This window comes from Myotis brandtii, unplaced genomic scaffold, assembly GCF_000412655.1.
Source record: "Myotis brandtii unplaced genomic scaffold, ASM41265v1 scaffold326, whole genome shotgun sequence".
NCBI classification, from domain to species: Eukaryota; Metazoa; Chordata; class Mammalia; order Chiroptera; family Vespertilionidae; genus Myotis; species Myotis brandtii.
The window spans coordinates 309,526-323,007 of NW_005362534.1; the positions used below are offsets into that span (position 1 = coordinate 309,526).

Below are 13,482 nucleotides of genomic sequence, written 5' to 3' on the forward strand. Positions count from 1 at the left end.
CGGGTACCAGCAGGGGCCCCTCGATCACCCTGCCGGTCGCCCCACAGATCGGCCCTAATTGCCAGCCAGGCCTAGGGACCCTACCCATGCACAAATTTCGTGCACTGGGCCTCTAGTTTTTCATAAGCAGTTTGAATCAAAGTGAAATATTAAATTCTTTCCAACATCTTTTGCTGTTAATTACATGTGTTTTTCATCAAACATTGAATTGATTTTATGTAGAAAGCTGTCTATTTGGCTTCAATCTTTAAGTGAATATAGAAACCATAGTGTGTGTGTGTGTGTGTGTGTGTGTGTGTGTGTGTGTGTGTTGAGAGAGAGGATTTCCATGGTACTGAAAGTATAAATAAAATAATTATTTTACTTTATTTGACCCCCCTTTTTAAAATTTTTTTAAAATATATTTTTATTGATTTCAGAGAGGAAGGGAGAGAGAGACAGAAACATCAATGATGAGAGAGAATCATTGATCAGCTGCCTCCTGCACACCCTCATTGGGGATTGAGCCTGCAACCCAGGGATGTGCCCTTGACTGGAATCAAACTCAGGACCCTTCAGTTCACAGGCGAATGCCCCATCCACTGAGCCAAACCGTCCAGGATGACCCCTCCCCCCCTTTTGCACAACTGTTTTATACAGTAAATTCTATGTATGAGACGCCAGGGGGAAAAACTAATGAATTTCTTTATTCGAGATGGTATAAATGTACTAGTTTTGAAATTGAATTTGTAGTCGTATCAGTGGACAATTTTGAACCAAGCAAGACCTTTTATAAAATCAGGTAAGGTTTTAACACTTAGGATGAAATTTTAAAAATGCACGTAGGACTCTGAGTTTAGAGTGCAATATAGGATGAAACACTACCTGGAAACGAGGTATGAGCAGTCTCACTCTCTTCCTGGACACATACCATGCTGCCCGTAAGTTTGTGCTGTGAGCAGTTTCCTAATAGGGTTTGTTCTTTCCCTTGTGTCAAAGGTAAGTTGCTAGCTAGAGCCATTTGAAAAGGAGCAACATAAGAAACTGTATTAAGAGAAAGTAGCCTACCTAGAAGAGTTACCTGCTACTACGTATATTAATATTCTAGTCCATCTTTTCCTGCATTATGTTGACTTTGCAGTTATTCCTTCTCAATAGTGAAATTTACAGTATCAGAAAGTACCTGTTCCTTTACAATTCTGTTCCTCCATTAAAAACAAAAACACAATACCCTTAAGAATCTTTCTCCTCAGTAGCCTATAGCACTTTCAGATAATTTTCCCCCTATAAGACAAATATGAAAGCTGGTATTTTCTTTTTTCAGTGGGCAAATGAGAAATAAAAAGGTTGATTTACACACATAGTTACAACTCAGGGTTTGTCTTTCAGCATAATAATTAAAATGGTCACTTCCCCTCCCCCCTTTTCATAATTCCCCTTGCTTTTGTAAGAAACTTAGGCAAAAAGCACAAATTTTTAATGTTAATGATTTGTACCCTGTGGGTTATTTCCTTGTATTGTGTTCCTTTTTGAAACCTTTGTTTCGATGCAGGGACAATTTTTATTAAAAGATTTGGTCCTATGGATTTGAAAGTGTCCTCAGAGTAAAAGCAGGCCTGAGTCATTCAGAAGACCTTTCTATATGACATGTTTGCTTTGAGGACTCTATATTTTATTTTATCAAAAGCTTTTTATAGACCAGAATTAGACATGAGTTATTTAGCCTAGTGGTACTTAATTTTTAGCATTTCCATATCCTGTCCAGTCCTTATATTCTTCTCTTCCAAACGAGAGAGAGAGAGAGAGAGAGAGAGAGAGGGAGATGCAATGTTTCAGTTTAAATTAGGGTTCTGCTCACAAACTAATTCTGTTAGGTCAGGAGAACTAAATAAAGTCAAGGGTGGGGGTGATTGGTGTTTGTTGACAAATATTTTCCCACTTTGGATTTGAAATGACCCATAGGGAAAAGCTGGTGAGCAACTGGATAGGTTCATTAGGAAAAAGTAGGTGAATGAGGAGATTTGGAGGAGGCATTCTACTTCCAGTAACTGCCAAGTATTGTAGAAGCCTTGTCTCTGGTCTTAGAAGCCCAATTAAAATGTGTCCCTGAATTCCAGAGGGCAGTACAGTCTGTAGTCTATTGTCAGTCATCCTGGCACTTTTAACATTGACATTTCTGGTTCATCCGTGTTCTCTCAATGTCTCTGGTTTTTGCCCCCTCCCTCACTTCCCCTCTCCTTTTCCGTTCCTGACAATGTCTGCAGGGTGGTAAGAAAGAATTTTGGAACCAAGAAGTGAGGGACTGGGATGAGGAGGATCTATTTTTTACTCTCTGAGTTCTTGCTACTTTGTCCCAGAATATACCTACCCCCGGGCAATTGGGATTCCCAGTTTGAAAAACATAGGAGAATGACTTTTCTTTCTGCCTCTTTTCCGTTGCAGGAAACTCATGAAATTGTGGCAATCAAGAAATTCAAGGATAGTGAAGGTATATATCTTTCTCTCTCTCTCTCTCTCTCTCTCTCTCTCTCTCTCTCTCTCTCTCTCTCTCTCTCTTTCTCATCTTTGATTTCTCTGAATAGAATGTGGAAGAGATGGGATTGAGCTGATAAGACTCTATACCTCAAATTACAAAATCTCAATCGTAGAAACTGAATCTAGCTTATTTATTTATTATCATGCTTTGCTTTGAAAATTTTAGTTTCTTCTGTGTAAATCTTTTCAAATCTCAGTCAATGTTGGAAAACTTGCTTCATGTGCTGGGTGGAAGGAATGCTATTTACGTAGTTTCCAAATATAAGAAAAATGAGAAAATGGATTTGAAATATTTCTGTGGGTTCACACAAGTACTAAGCACTGGGTGAAAGGCTTTAGTATTCAGTACTAGGATCTCTGATTCCTAGTCAGTTAGAAATACAAGAATAAGTGATATGTAGATGGTATCAGGGGAATGATTTTATTAAAGTTATTGGGTGAAAAAAAGTTTTCAAGGGTAAATACTGTACTTGGAGGGCTTGATCACATGTCCAGACCATTTTGAATAGAGTATTAAAATTATCCCATGCTGGGTGAGAAAGGTTAAAATAAAATAAGACTTTTTAAAAAAGTAATGTACACAAAAAGGTAATGTATCAAAAAATAAATAAATAAAGCATTTCAGTAGTTTGTTGGGTTTTAAATGTAGACTATTGGCCATTTAAAGATAGCCAAGTAGAAAAACTGACCATGAAGACACACATGATGTCTGAGAAGTTCTAGGCAGCATTTTTCTAATTTTCTTTGGACAGAGACCCACAGTAGAAATGTTTTTTACATCCCAATCCAATACCAGCATACATAATGTCCTATATATAACCGAAACAAAAGTGTCACAAAACTGCTTTATTTTACTAGTGTGAGGTTCTCCGTTTTCTCTTCTTTCGTGCTCATATGAATTCATGTAAATGCCTATTGTGACATCAAATACATTCATTTCCCCGCTAATGAGTCACAACCTGCCATTTGAAAAATAGCACTCCAGGCATGAGAGTCACCGGCATAGCATCAACCTTCATATCTAATTAGAAGTATGACAATAACAGTCACAACCTACCTTCATCAGCTCACATTGAGTGATTTCTGTAAGACAGCAGCCTCTATATTTGTGAACGGTTTCATCACCCTTACCTTAGAGACTTAGCAAACATTAAATAACTAAAAGGGCTCACTGACAAAGTCCTATGGTGTAGAGTCAGTGGGATATGATGTAACCCAACTCTGATGTGCTAGTTATATGGAGCACATGCATACCAGCCTGGAACTTGAGCAGCCATTGTCCCAGCAGCCTTAAAGAGAAGGCAATAAAATAATGCTTTTAGCTATTCATAAAAAAAGAAAAAGAAACTGCTTCAAATGATGTACCTGTAGTCTAACAGGAAACAATAGCCTTGGCCAACTCACTCTGAGACCATTAGAAATGAGCTCTTTGAGTTGTGGCTTTGGGCTAACCACAGGTGGCCAAGAGACAAATGGTGATCTACTAAAAAGAGTGGTTGCAGCAGTAGATCAAGCATAACCTTTGCATAAGTGTAAATACTTCTGGCTGTGCATTCATCTTGTAAGGCACATCGTCAAGCATCAGTTACCACAAAAAATAATATTTGTCATCAAATTTTTGAAAAGCAGTACAATCTAGGACATGTATGTCATTGCTTTTTTTAAAAAAAAACTAAGTACCATTTTCTTTTCAACCTGTATCCTCTGCATACCAATTCTTAAGACCTGTTTATAAATAGCAGTTAAATAGAGTAGAAAGCAGTCAGTGCTTGAATGAATTTGTATAATTTTGAGACAAGGCTGGTTTTAGCTGTGGTGTCCTGGGAATGCATGAATAGTGTAGACATTATAGGAAACATTTGATCAGCCCTTATTTCACTGAGCTGACAAAACATGAATCCAACCCTGCCTTCATCTCTGTGAGGCCATTATCAGTTACCATACCTTAGGCATGCAGCCTTATCACCCATTGTTGGGAGCATCCCCGAAAGGAGTTACACATATTGTATCTTTCCACAATGCCAGGTTTATTAGGGAGACTGCCCCAATAAGCCAATAGAGTCACATGCAGGTTACACACAGAGAGGGAAAGCTTACTTGATAGAAGGGAACAGACCGAGTGTCCAGAGCAAAGTCCTAATCACTAGCAGTGTCTGCAGGTAGAGAGGTGGGCAGGGGTCTTAAGCCAGGTGGCTACAGTGGCAGCACACGCCCGGTGGTGTGAAGTCCAGCAGGGCTCTGACTGTGACCCATGGTATGGCCAAGCTCAAGCATTGGGTGGTGGGAGCTCTGAGTTCTCATTGCCCATATGGGTGGAGGTCCCATTCATATAGGTGTCCAGATGGAGTCCTTATCCAAGTGTCCAGACTTGTGGTTTTGGGCCTTCTGGGCCTTATGAAGGGCATTCTCATTACACCCCACTACCTCAGCCTTGACATAGCACTTGACATAACTGTCATGGCTGATTCCATATTGGATTGTCAGAGGGGTCCAGAAAGTCTGTTCTGCTCTTGCTCTATATACCATCCATTTTGCAGATGGACACCTTTGTAGGTACACCTATACATACTTATAGAGGGATACTTCTAAACATTTCTATGATAGAATCTGAAGACATATACAATTATTTATAACTTTTTAGTTCAGTCCTATTTTAGGCACATTTTCCTACTATTTCCAGTTCTCCCTAGTGTAGATCTCATACTCTTTTTAAAATATAGCGTTCTAATTATTTTTCTATTGGTTTTAGAGAAAGGAAGGGGGAAGGGCAGAGAGATAGAAACATTAATTGGCTGCCTCCTGAAGGAACCCTATTGGAGATGGAGCCCACAACCTGGGCGTGTGCCCTGACCAGGAATCAAACTGTGACCTCCTGGTACATGAGCCAACGCTCAACCACTGAGTCACACCGGCTGGACTCATACTCTCTTTTCCATCTTTATGCTTTTCCTCTTGCCAGAGTAGTATCTTGCTTAATGGAATGTAGTGGAATGTGTGTGGTGAACAACATTTTTGGAGTGTGAAGTGTACATAGATAGTCTAGTACAGGTGAGGTTGTCCATTCAACCCCTCTGTAAACCACTTTATTCTGAAACAGTTTATCATCTTAAATTTTATTAAGACCAATTATAATAAAAATAGAGTTTCATAATATTACCCTTATTGTCATATAGCTCTCAGTAATCTTTTATTAGTTACTCAAAAATATTCTCCTGATATTATGATAGTGTCTTTTCTAAATCCAATATTAAATCTTTGTGAAGATAATGAAATAACCCTGTGAAAGTCTTGTTAAACCATAATTGTATCTGAACTTGATTTGACCTACATTCAAGTTAATCAAGTATTCTCGTGCTGATGATATCAAGGGATATTTTATGAGAGCATATATTATTACCTTCTGTTAAATTTCAAAAGATTATGACTATGGCCCTGGCCAGATGGCTCAGTTGGTTGGAACATCATCCCATACACCAAAAGGTTGTGGGTTCAATTCCTGGCCAGGGCACACACCTGGGTTTAGGGTTTGATCCCCAATAGGGTATGTACAGGAGGCAGCTGATTAATGCTTCTTTCTTACATCAATGTTTCTCTCTCCCCCTCCTCTCTCTTTAAAATCACTAAAAACATATCCTCGAATGAGGATTAAAAATAAAAGGATTATGACCATACTTCTTGTTAAATATCTGTATATCCACAAATTTGTATAAAATCTTTCAAAACTACATTTTAAGATACACCACTATTTATTTCAAGAAGTCCTTATTATCCCGGGACAGTAGATCATGATGTAAAATGGGAACCAAAATGTCATAGTAAATAAAAGGTTAGATTATGAAAAAGAAGTTAAAATCACAAAAATATGTTTACTTTATCTTATAGTTAACATAATTTAGGTTATAATAGCAACGATGTGCTATTTCTTAGAAGAAAGGATCAAGTGTTGTTCTCTTTTGGGGGAGGGATAATTTTTACAGTAAAATTGAATGGTAGATCAATGAAAAACTTTCTCAGTTTTCTCTTCATTTTTGTATGTTCTCGTCCTTCTGTCGTCATCCTTATCAGTTTTTTATCCTGATATACCTCTATTATATCATTTATCAGTTATCTTTGCCTATGATTTCTCCTGAAAGGCTTTGACACGCTGGGTGGGGGTCAAAAACTCCTATTAAAAGGAGGCCATATGGATCAGTGTCGACCTATGAACCAGGAGGTCATGGTTTGATTCCCGGTCAGGGTTCATGCCCAGGTTGCTGGCTCAATCCCCAGTGTGGGGCAGGAGGTATCCACTCAATGACTTTCTTTCATCATCGGTGTTTCTCTCTCTCTCCCTGTCTCCCTTCCTCTCTGAAATCAATAAAACTGTATTTAAAAAGAAAAAATGGGAGGAATATTTGAGTGATGGCATTTTTATCTGAGATCACTTCATTAGTTAATATTTTCTTGTTTTGATGATGTTTGCTTCTTTATACATCATCATAAATGTGGAGTCTCAGATAATGAATTCTTAATAATATCCTGAATGATAGTATTAGAAATTTGTCTGTTAATGTACGTTTCCACAGAGAAACATTAAGTTATAAAACACTTAACCAACCAGAATTCTCTATAGAATTTAGTTCTGCTCAGTATTTGGATTTTCTGAGAAGAGAAAAATGACCACAGACCAAAAAGATGCTAGAGATTATTTAGTTAGCAAGGGGACTGACTCTCAGGGAGCTGTGTTGCAGTCTTCAATTCAGATGGAATTTAGGTTGTATCTCTGCTCTTATGCCAAATAAAATTGCTCACATTCATATCCTGCTGCTGCTTTTGTTTTCTGTAGATAAGTATTTTTCTCTTGGAATGGACATATTTATTCTTCTTAATCATGATAAAATGCTTAATTGATCATCCATTTTTTCTTCCAATTTATTTCATTCTTATTTTTACCCCAACACTAGAAAGCTCTGTCCTGATCTCTGGGTAAAGGAACTCTGGACTCATCCTATATAATAAAAAGCTAATATGCTAACATCAGCCAAACAACCTTCCAGACGTCCTTCCGGATGACCTTCCAGATGAAGCCGAGGCTGCAAAGGGCTGTGAGGGCCGGCCGAGGGTGCGAGGGCCAAGGCAGCCGAGGTTGCAAGGGCTGAGCCCCTTGCACGAATTTTGTGCATCGGGCCTCTAGTTTTGTATAATGTTACAAAACAAGAATTCATCATCTCTGCTCCTTAAATTCAAGAACTTGATTTCTTTTTGTTTTAAATATATTTTTATTGATTTCAGAGAGGAAAAGAGAGATAGAAACATCAATGATGAGAGAGAATAATTGATCAGCTGCCTCCTGCACGCCCCACACTGGGGATCAAGCCCACAATCCTGGTACGTGCCCTGACCAGGAATCAAACCATGACCTCCTGGTTCATAGGCCAATGCTTAACCACTGAGCAAGCCAGCTGGGCAAGAACTTGATTTCTGGATAAGAGAGGCCTTGAAGCTAATGTTCCAATTTCTGGTTAAACAGAATTCAATTAACTAAGAGTGAGCATTCTGCTAGTCATGATTTCACCACACTTGCTTTTACTGTCCAAAATAGATCTCTTTCAAATTTCAGGGATTCTTCTAGGATTTGTGAACATTTTGTACCTTTCATGATTTAATAAAGTTTCATTGTGCTTTACCTGGCCTTCATCTCAGAAGATTTAAGGGTTCTCATCTTTTGTGGTATATATGACAGCACCACTATTCAAGCCCTCTGGGCCATGTTAATTGTCCTCCTATTGATGTTGCTTCTTTAGTCAGGGCAACCAGACTCAAACATGGTATCCTTTTAGTTTTATACAAAGATGGGTTGACTTCCCCCACCCCAGCATACCTGTTTAAAGTTCCATTAGGGGGAGGGGGCTCTTTGGTTATACAAGAATGTCAGGGTTATGATTTCAAAAAGTAGGTTACAGCTATTTCTGGATTTCTTTTCCAAGCCCACAGTTCTTTAAAAATAGAATTACAATAGAGATTCAGCTCATCTTTAGATTTTTCTCTTTTCATCACTTATCTTTGCATTTCTTTTGCTCCTGTGATCTTTCTTCTTCTTCTTTTTGTTAAACCTCACCCAAGGATATATTTCCATTGACTTTTAGAGAGAGTGGAAGGGAGGGGGAGAGACAGAAAGAGAAATATTGATGTGAGAGAGACACATTGATTGGTTGCCTCCCACATGCTCCCCAACCAGGACCAGGGATTGAGCCTATAACCGAGGTATGTGTCCTTGACCGGAATTGAACCTGGGACCCTTTAGTCTGTGGGATTATGCTCTATCTCTGAGCCAAACTGGTTAGGGGTGATCTTTTTTCTTAAAAATGCTCTTTTACTGCCTGGCTGGTGTGGTTCAGTGGTTGAGTATCAACCCATGAACTAGGAAGTGACAGTTTGATTCCCAGTCAGGGCAGTGCCTGGGTTGCTTATTTTTTTTTAATTAATGTCATTTTTCTACCCTGCCATTTAGTCACTACTGAGAATTTATATAACTTTGTCAGAGTTGCTGTCTGTACTAAGCTCAACACCTTCAGTGGTAACTGATATCGAAGTCCATCAGCATGTACAGCAGCAGAAATTGCTTGGAAGTATGAGCTCCTAGAGCTGGAAGGACCTTCTGAATCATTTAGTAGAACCCCAACCCTGATTTACAGCCCAGGAACTGAAGGCCCAAAGCTGCATAGCTAGTATGTGGTTAGCTGAGACTAAGATGCAGACCCCAGGGTCTTTGTTGAGTTTTTTCTTCCACCCATAGCATGCTGCTTTACCACTCAGCTGAGCAGTAGCAGACCTAGACCCGAACCTGGCTGTTCCAACTCATTCTCCAAAGCTCACTCACTGCCTTCCACCATGTTGCCTGTGTTCTACTCAGTGTGACATCTCTTCACTCACCCTGAGAAAGTTCTTTCTCAACTCGGTTTTTTCACTTGCAAACTGGAGGAGCCTGGCCTAAATAAAGAATCCATGGGGTTCTGTCAAGTAGAAGGCATTTTTGTGCTCACTTCAGTGGGTTCTGCTACCACCTTTAAAAAACGGCCTCACTGAAGAACGTGGCTCCTTCCTGAACCTCTGGGGAGAGAAGCATACATAAGCAGAATGTGCTTTCTTTTTCTCCATCATCTGATTGTTTATTTCTAAAGTCCAGGTGAGGCCAGGAATCTTTAAAGTACTCAGAGAAACAAAAATGATAGGTTATACCTAGTAATGAAGAGTGTGTATTTTGCTTGCACTTAGGAAATTAATAATTCCACTTCCTGCCCGTTCCCATTTATTACAATCTCAGTGCCAAAATGCTTACCTCAACTTTTAATACCTCTAACTGGCGTAAATTAGAGAAGCCTTCATTTCCTGAAAAAGATAGACTGCTCACATGACGTGGTTTGGGCACTACATACTAAGTGATTTTGTGAGCTGCTTTTTGAAGATTCCTTTCTCCCCTCTCTATAACCATTCTTAAGTAGAGTTAGCATAGATTTCAATGATGTATATATAACAAAGAACCAAAATTCAATGAGGTTTGGGCTCATAATCAATGAGATTTTAATGAAAAGAAATAATAGATTATTAGATTTAGAAAAGCCCATGGGGTTTTTTTAGGATGTGTGTGTCAGGGGACCCATTTAGTTATTTTATGAATGAGAAATTGTGGCTTGCCCGAAGTCACATCTCACAGTGTTAGTTGGTTAAAACATACAAAATCTAGGTCTTGAATTTCAGCTGCCTATGTCTTAAGGGAATAGGAGCAAGCTATATATGAGCAAAGATTTCCTCATGGTACCAGTGGAAGCATTCCTGTAAGAAGTATTCACTGATCCCCTGTTTGTGACAGGTACAGTCCTAGGTTGTTGGGTATATATGGTTAAACAGAAGAACTAAGACTTGTCCTCCTAGAGCTCTCGGTTTGCAGGGGTGTCCACACAGATGGTAAACCAGTAAGCAAACAAACACATAAATAATGATGGTGTGAAGGTCTGAAAGAAATGTTCCGAGTATGTGATAAGGAATAATGGGGATGGAGGCCTGCTTTGCTTTAGTGCTCTGGGCAAGGCTCCTGAGGAGTGACATCTAAACTAAAACCTGAAGGAACCAGCCCTGGAGTAGAATGAGAGTAGAGGGAACAAGTTCAAAGGCCCTATCATTGAAAAATAAAGTTTGAAGCTGTTTTAGGAACTGAAAGACTAATGGGAGAGGGGTGGTGAAGGAGGGCATTAGATGAGAATAGAAAAGTAAGCAGGAACCAGGTCTTGAGTCATCAATATATTTATCTCTTGTTGAATCAAGATCAGTTGCTTCTTACTAAGACCTGTGTGTCTTAGAGATAGGTGAATTTTAGTTTGATTGCCCCAACCTTGAGAGTAACTCAGATGGGATAGCAGAGAAGAAGGTTAAGCCCTCTTCATAAGACTAAAGGATGTTATTCTTCCCTAGGCTTTAGCAGTTCTAGCAGTCACAAAACACCCTTCGCTGGCTCAGCTCCAACTAGAACAGCTGGACCTCTGTGTCTGTCCCCCCAGCCCCTGCCCCTATCCTCTAAGCCACTTTGGGAAGCTCTCCCCTGCCCCATCACATCACACATGTTTCCTCCCTACTCACCAGGTGGCCCTACTGTGTCATGCTCTTTTCCACTAATGTGGGCCCTGTTGAGTACCCCTGATGTGGGCTGGGTTGCTTCACTGCCTAAGCCACTGTTGGCCTTAGCTGCTGCTAGTCCTTGCCTTCCTTCTGATAGGCAGTGTCTCTCTCTGCCCTTTCCTAACTTGAGTTCCAGCCTTCTCCAACAATGTTCTTGCTGAAGTAGGGAAAATCTTTTCATTTGTGTAAACAGTTCTCCTTTCTTTACACTCAATTTGACAGGGAGTTGGGATAGAAAATAATCTGAGGGAGAAAGAGGGTGGGCTGGAGGGGATCAATGAGGGAAAAAAGGGGGACATATGTTATACTTTCAACAATAAAGAATTATTTTTTTTAAAAAAAGAAAATAATCTGAGAAGTACTCCTCTTTTCCTCCTGTGTATCTTGCTTAGGAAGTATTTCTTCCTAGAAGGTACCTTAATCTTTCTCACTCCTATCTCCAAATGCCATTTTCTCCCTCACTCCACCCCCAGACATGCCTGAACCGAAGGATCACACAACTTAGACTCTCAAGCTAGGATTCTGACCCTTACCCAAAACCGTGGGGGACAGATGTGTTTCAGAATTTATAAGGTTTGGATTTTAGAATGAAAATATGGCATGCTACTTTCGTACCCTGTAATCAGGTACTATTTCTAAAGCACAACATAAGAATATTCATAGTAAGTGGGATGCATACACAAAGACTATAAGTGGTCTCGTGTCAGTTCAGGTTTTGCCTTTAAAGAGATTTTCCATAAACTTAGAAATTGTTCAGTTTTTAGACTGGTTTTTGGATTCTTGGAATTGCAGATAAGGAATTATGAACCTGTATCCTTGTGTATACATACATAAACATAGTGGTTAGAATTTCCCTGCTAAATCATAAAAACTCATGTAAAATGAAACATTACCTTCCCCGCTCCCCCTGTTCATGAATCCATTCAGGTTAATGTGACTTCTGTCCTTCCTCCATGTCTGTGGGGGATATCATGAGTTGACGTTGATGATATGGAAGGGGATGTTGGTTCAGCATAAGTTCTCCACCCCAGTATAGCTACGCCATCTGGGATGGACAGATGGACATGTCACAGGAGGACAGTAGGAACCTATAGCAGCTGCTGTTCCGAGAGAAGATCAAGCACATTTAGAATTCCCTGCAACTTGACTGTGCGCTGCATTGTGGATGCCTGGCACTTGGCCTCTGCTCACTGAGGTGACTCACATGTAGCCTGAAGAGTAAAATGCTCTTTAAAGCCAAAGCTTCAGGCCAAACTTAAAAGCATCAACCGATACAGATGCTTCATAGAGGGTCTTCTGCACAATGATACAGTTTATTTCTTTTTACCATATTAAACTCCTTCTTTGGAATGTAATGTTAAACTGACAATGGATTCATATGTGGAACTCTGTGTTTTACACATACACTTTACAATAAGAAGGTTAAGAACATTCAAGCAGAAAATTGGGTTTGTGCTGGTTAAGTAAGCCTTTTCTTGAAGTTTCTTACTCTTGATCCTTTGAACAAGAAAAGGTTCTATTTAATGTGTCATCCTTAGACTTCTTATGCAGAAGTACTCAAAGTGGAAAGTGAAATTAGTATGTTTTCAGTGTTCTTAGAATTTTTTGAAGAGTAGTTTGAAAGCTTTAATTTACTCTATTCACCATGTTTACATTCTAGAAAATGAAGAGGTCAAGGAAACGACCTTACGAGAGCTTAAAATGCTTCGTACTCTCAAACAGGAAAACATTGTGGAGCTGAAAGAAGCCTTTCGTCGGAGGGGGAAATTATACTTGGTGTTTGAGTATGTGGAAAAAGTAAGTCACTAATCAATGATGTGGATATTTGCCTGATTCTTTTACTTAGGGCTGTTTCTGATACCATTCAAGAAAGTGTCATTATGATTTGTCAATGTTCTCCTAATCCAAGGAAAGTATTACCCATAATCATTAGAGAAGTCCTGAAATATATTGACGGATTTGATACAATTTCACTGTATAGATATAACCTTAAGTTTAAACAGTGTATTGGCTTGGCTTCTAAAGTCTGAGAATCCGTGTTCAAGTAATTTTTAGACTTGGTTTATTTTAATTAAACCTAAGCGAGACTGCTGAGGGAGACAAATAAATGGGCGGCAATGGTACAGGATGGGAGAGGTACGTGTAAGATACCTCACAAGCATAGGATGGGTGTCTGAATCAGACCTAAGGATGGTGAATGGGTGGGCTCATGAAGCAGCCTCTTGTGAATTGCCAGTGCTTTGGCTATATTTGAGGGAAAATGATGTGCCAGGAGGCATAAGGTGAGACCATGGATAAAGGAATTGGAAACTTGGA

General features: G+C 39.5%; 1 protein-coding gene across 1 annotated transcript in view; it reads left to right on the forward strand.

The window, feature by feature from the left end:
- Window positions 1-13,482, forward strand: part of CDKL5 (cyclin-dependent kinase-like 5) — a 188,021-nt gene that overhangs the window by 103,522 nt on the left and 71,017 nt on the right. Inside the window, exons 4-5 of the mRNA XM_005870937.2 lie at window positions 2,422-2,467; window positions 12,827-12,963. Of these exons, the coding sequence (XP_005870999.1) occupies window positions 2,422-2,467; window positions 12,827-12,963 (183 nt within the window). The remainder of the gene's footprint in view (window positions 1-2,421; window positions 2,468-12,826; window positions 12,964-13,482) is intronic.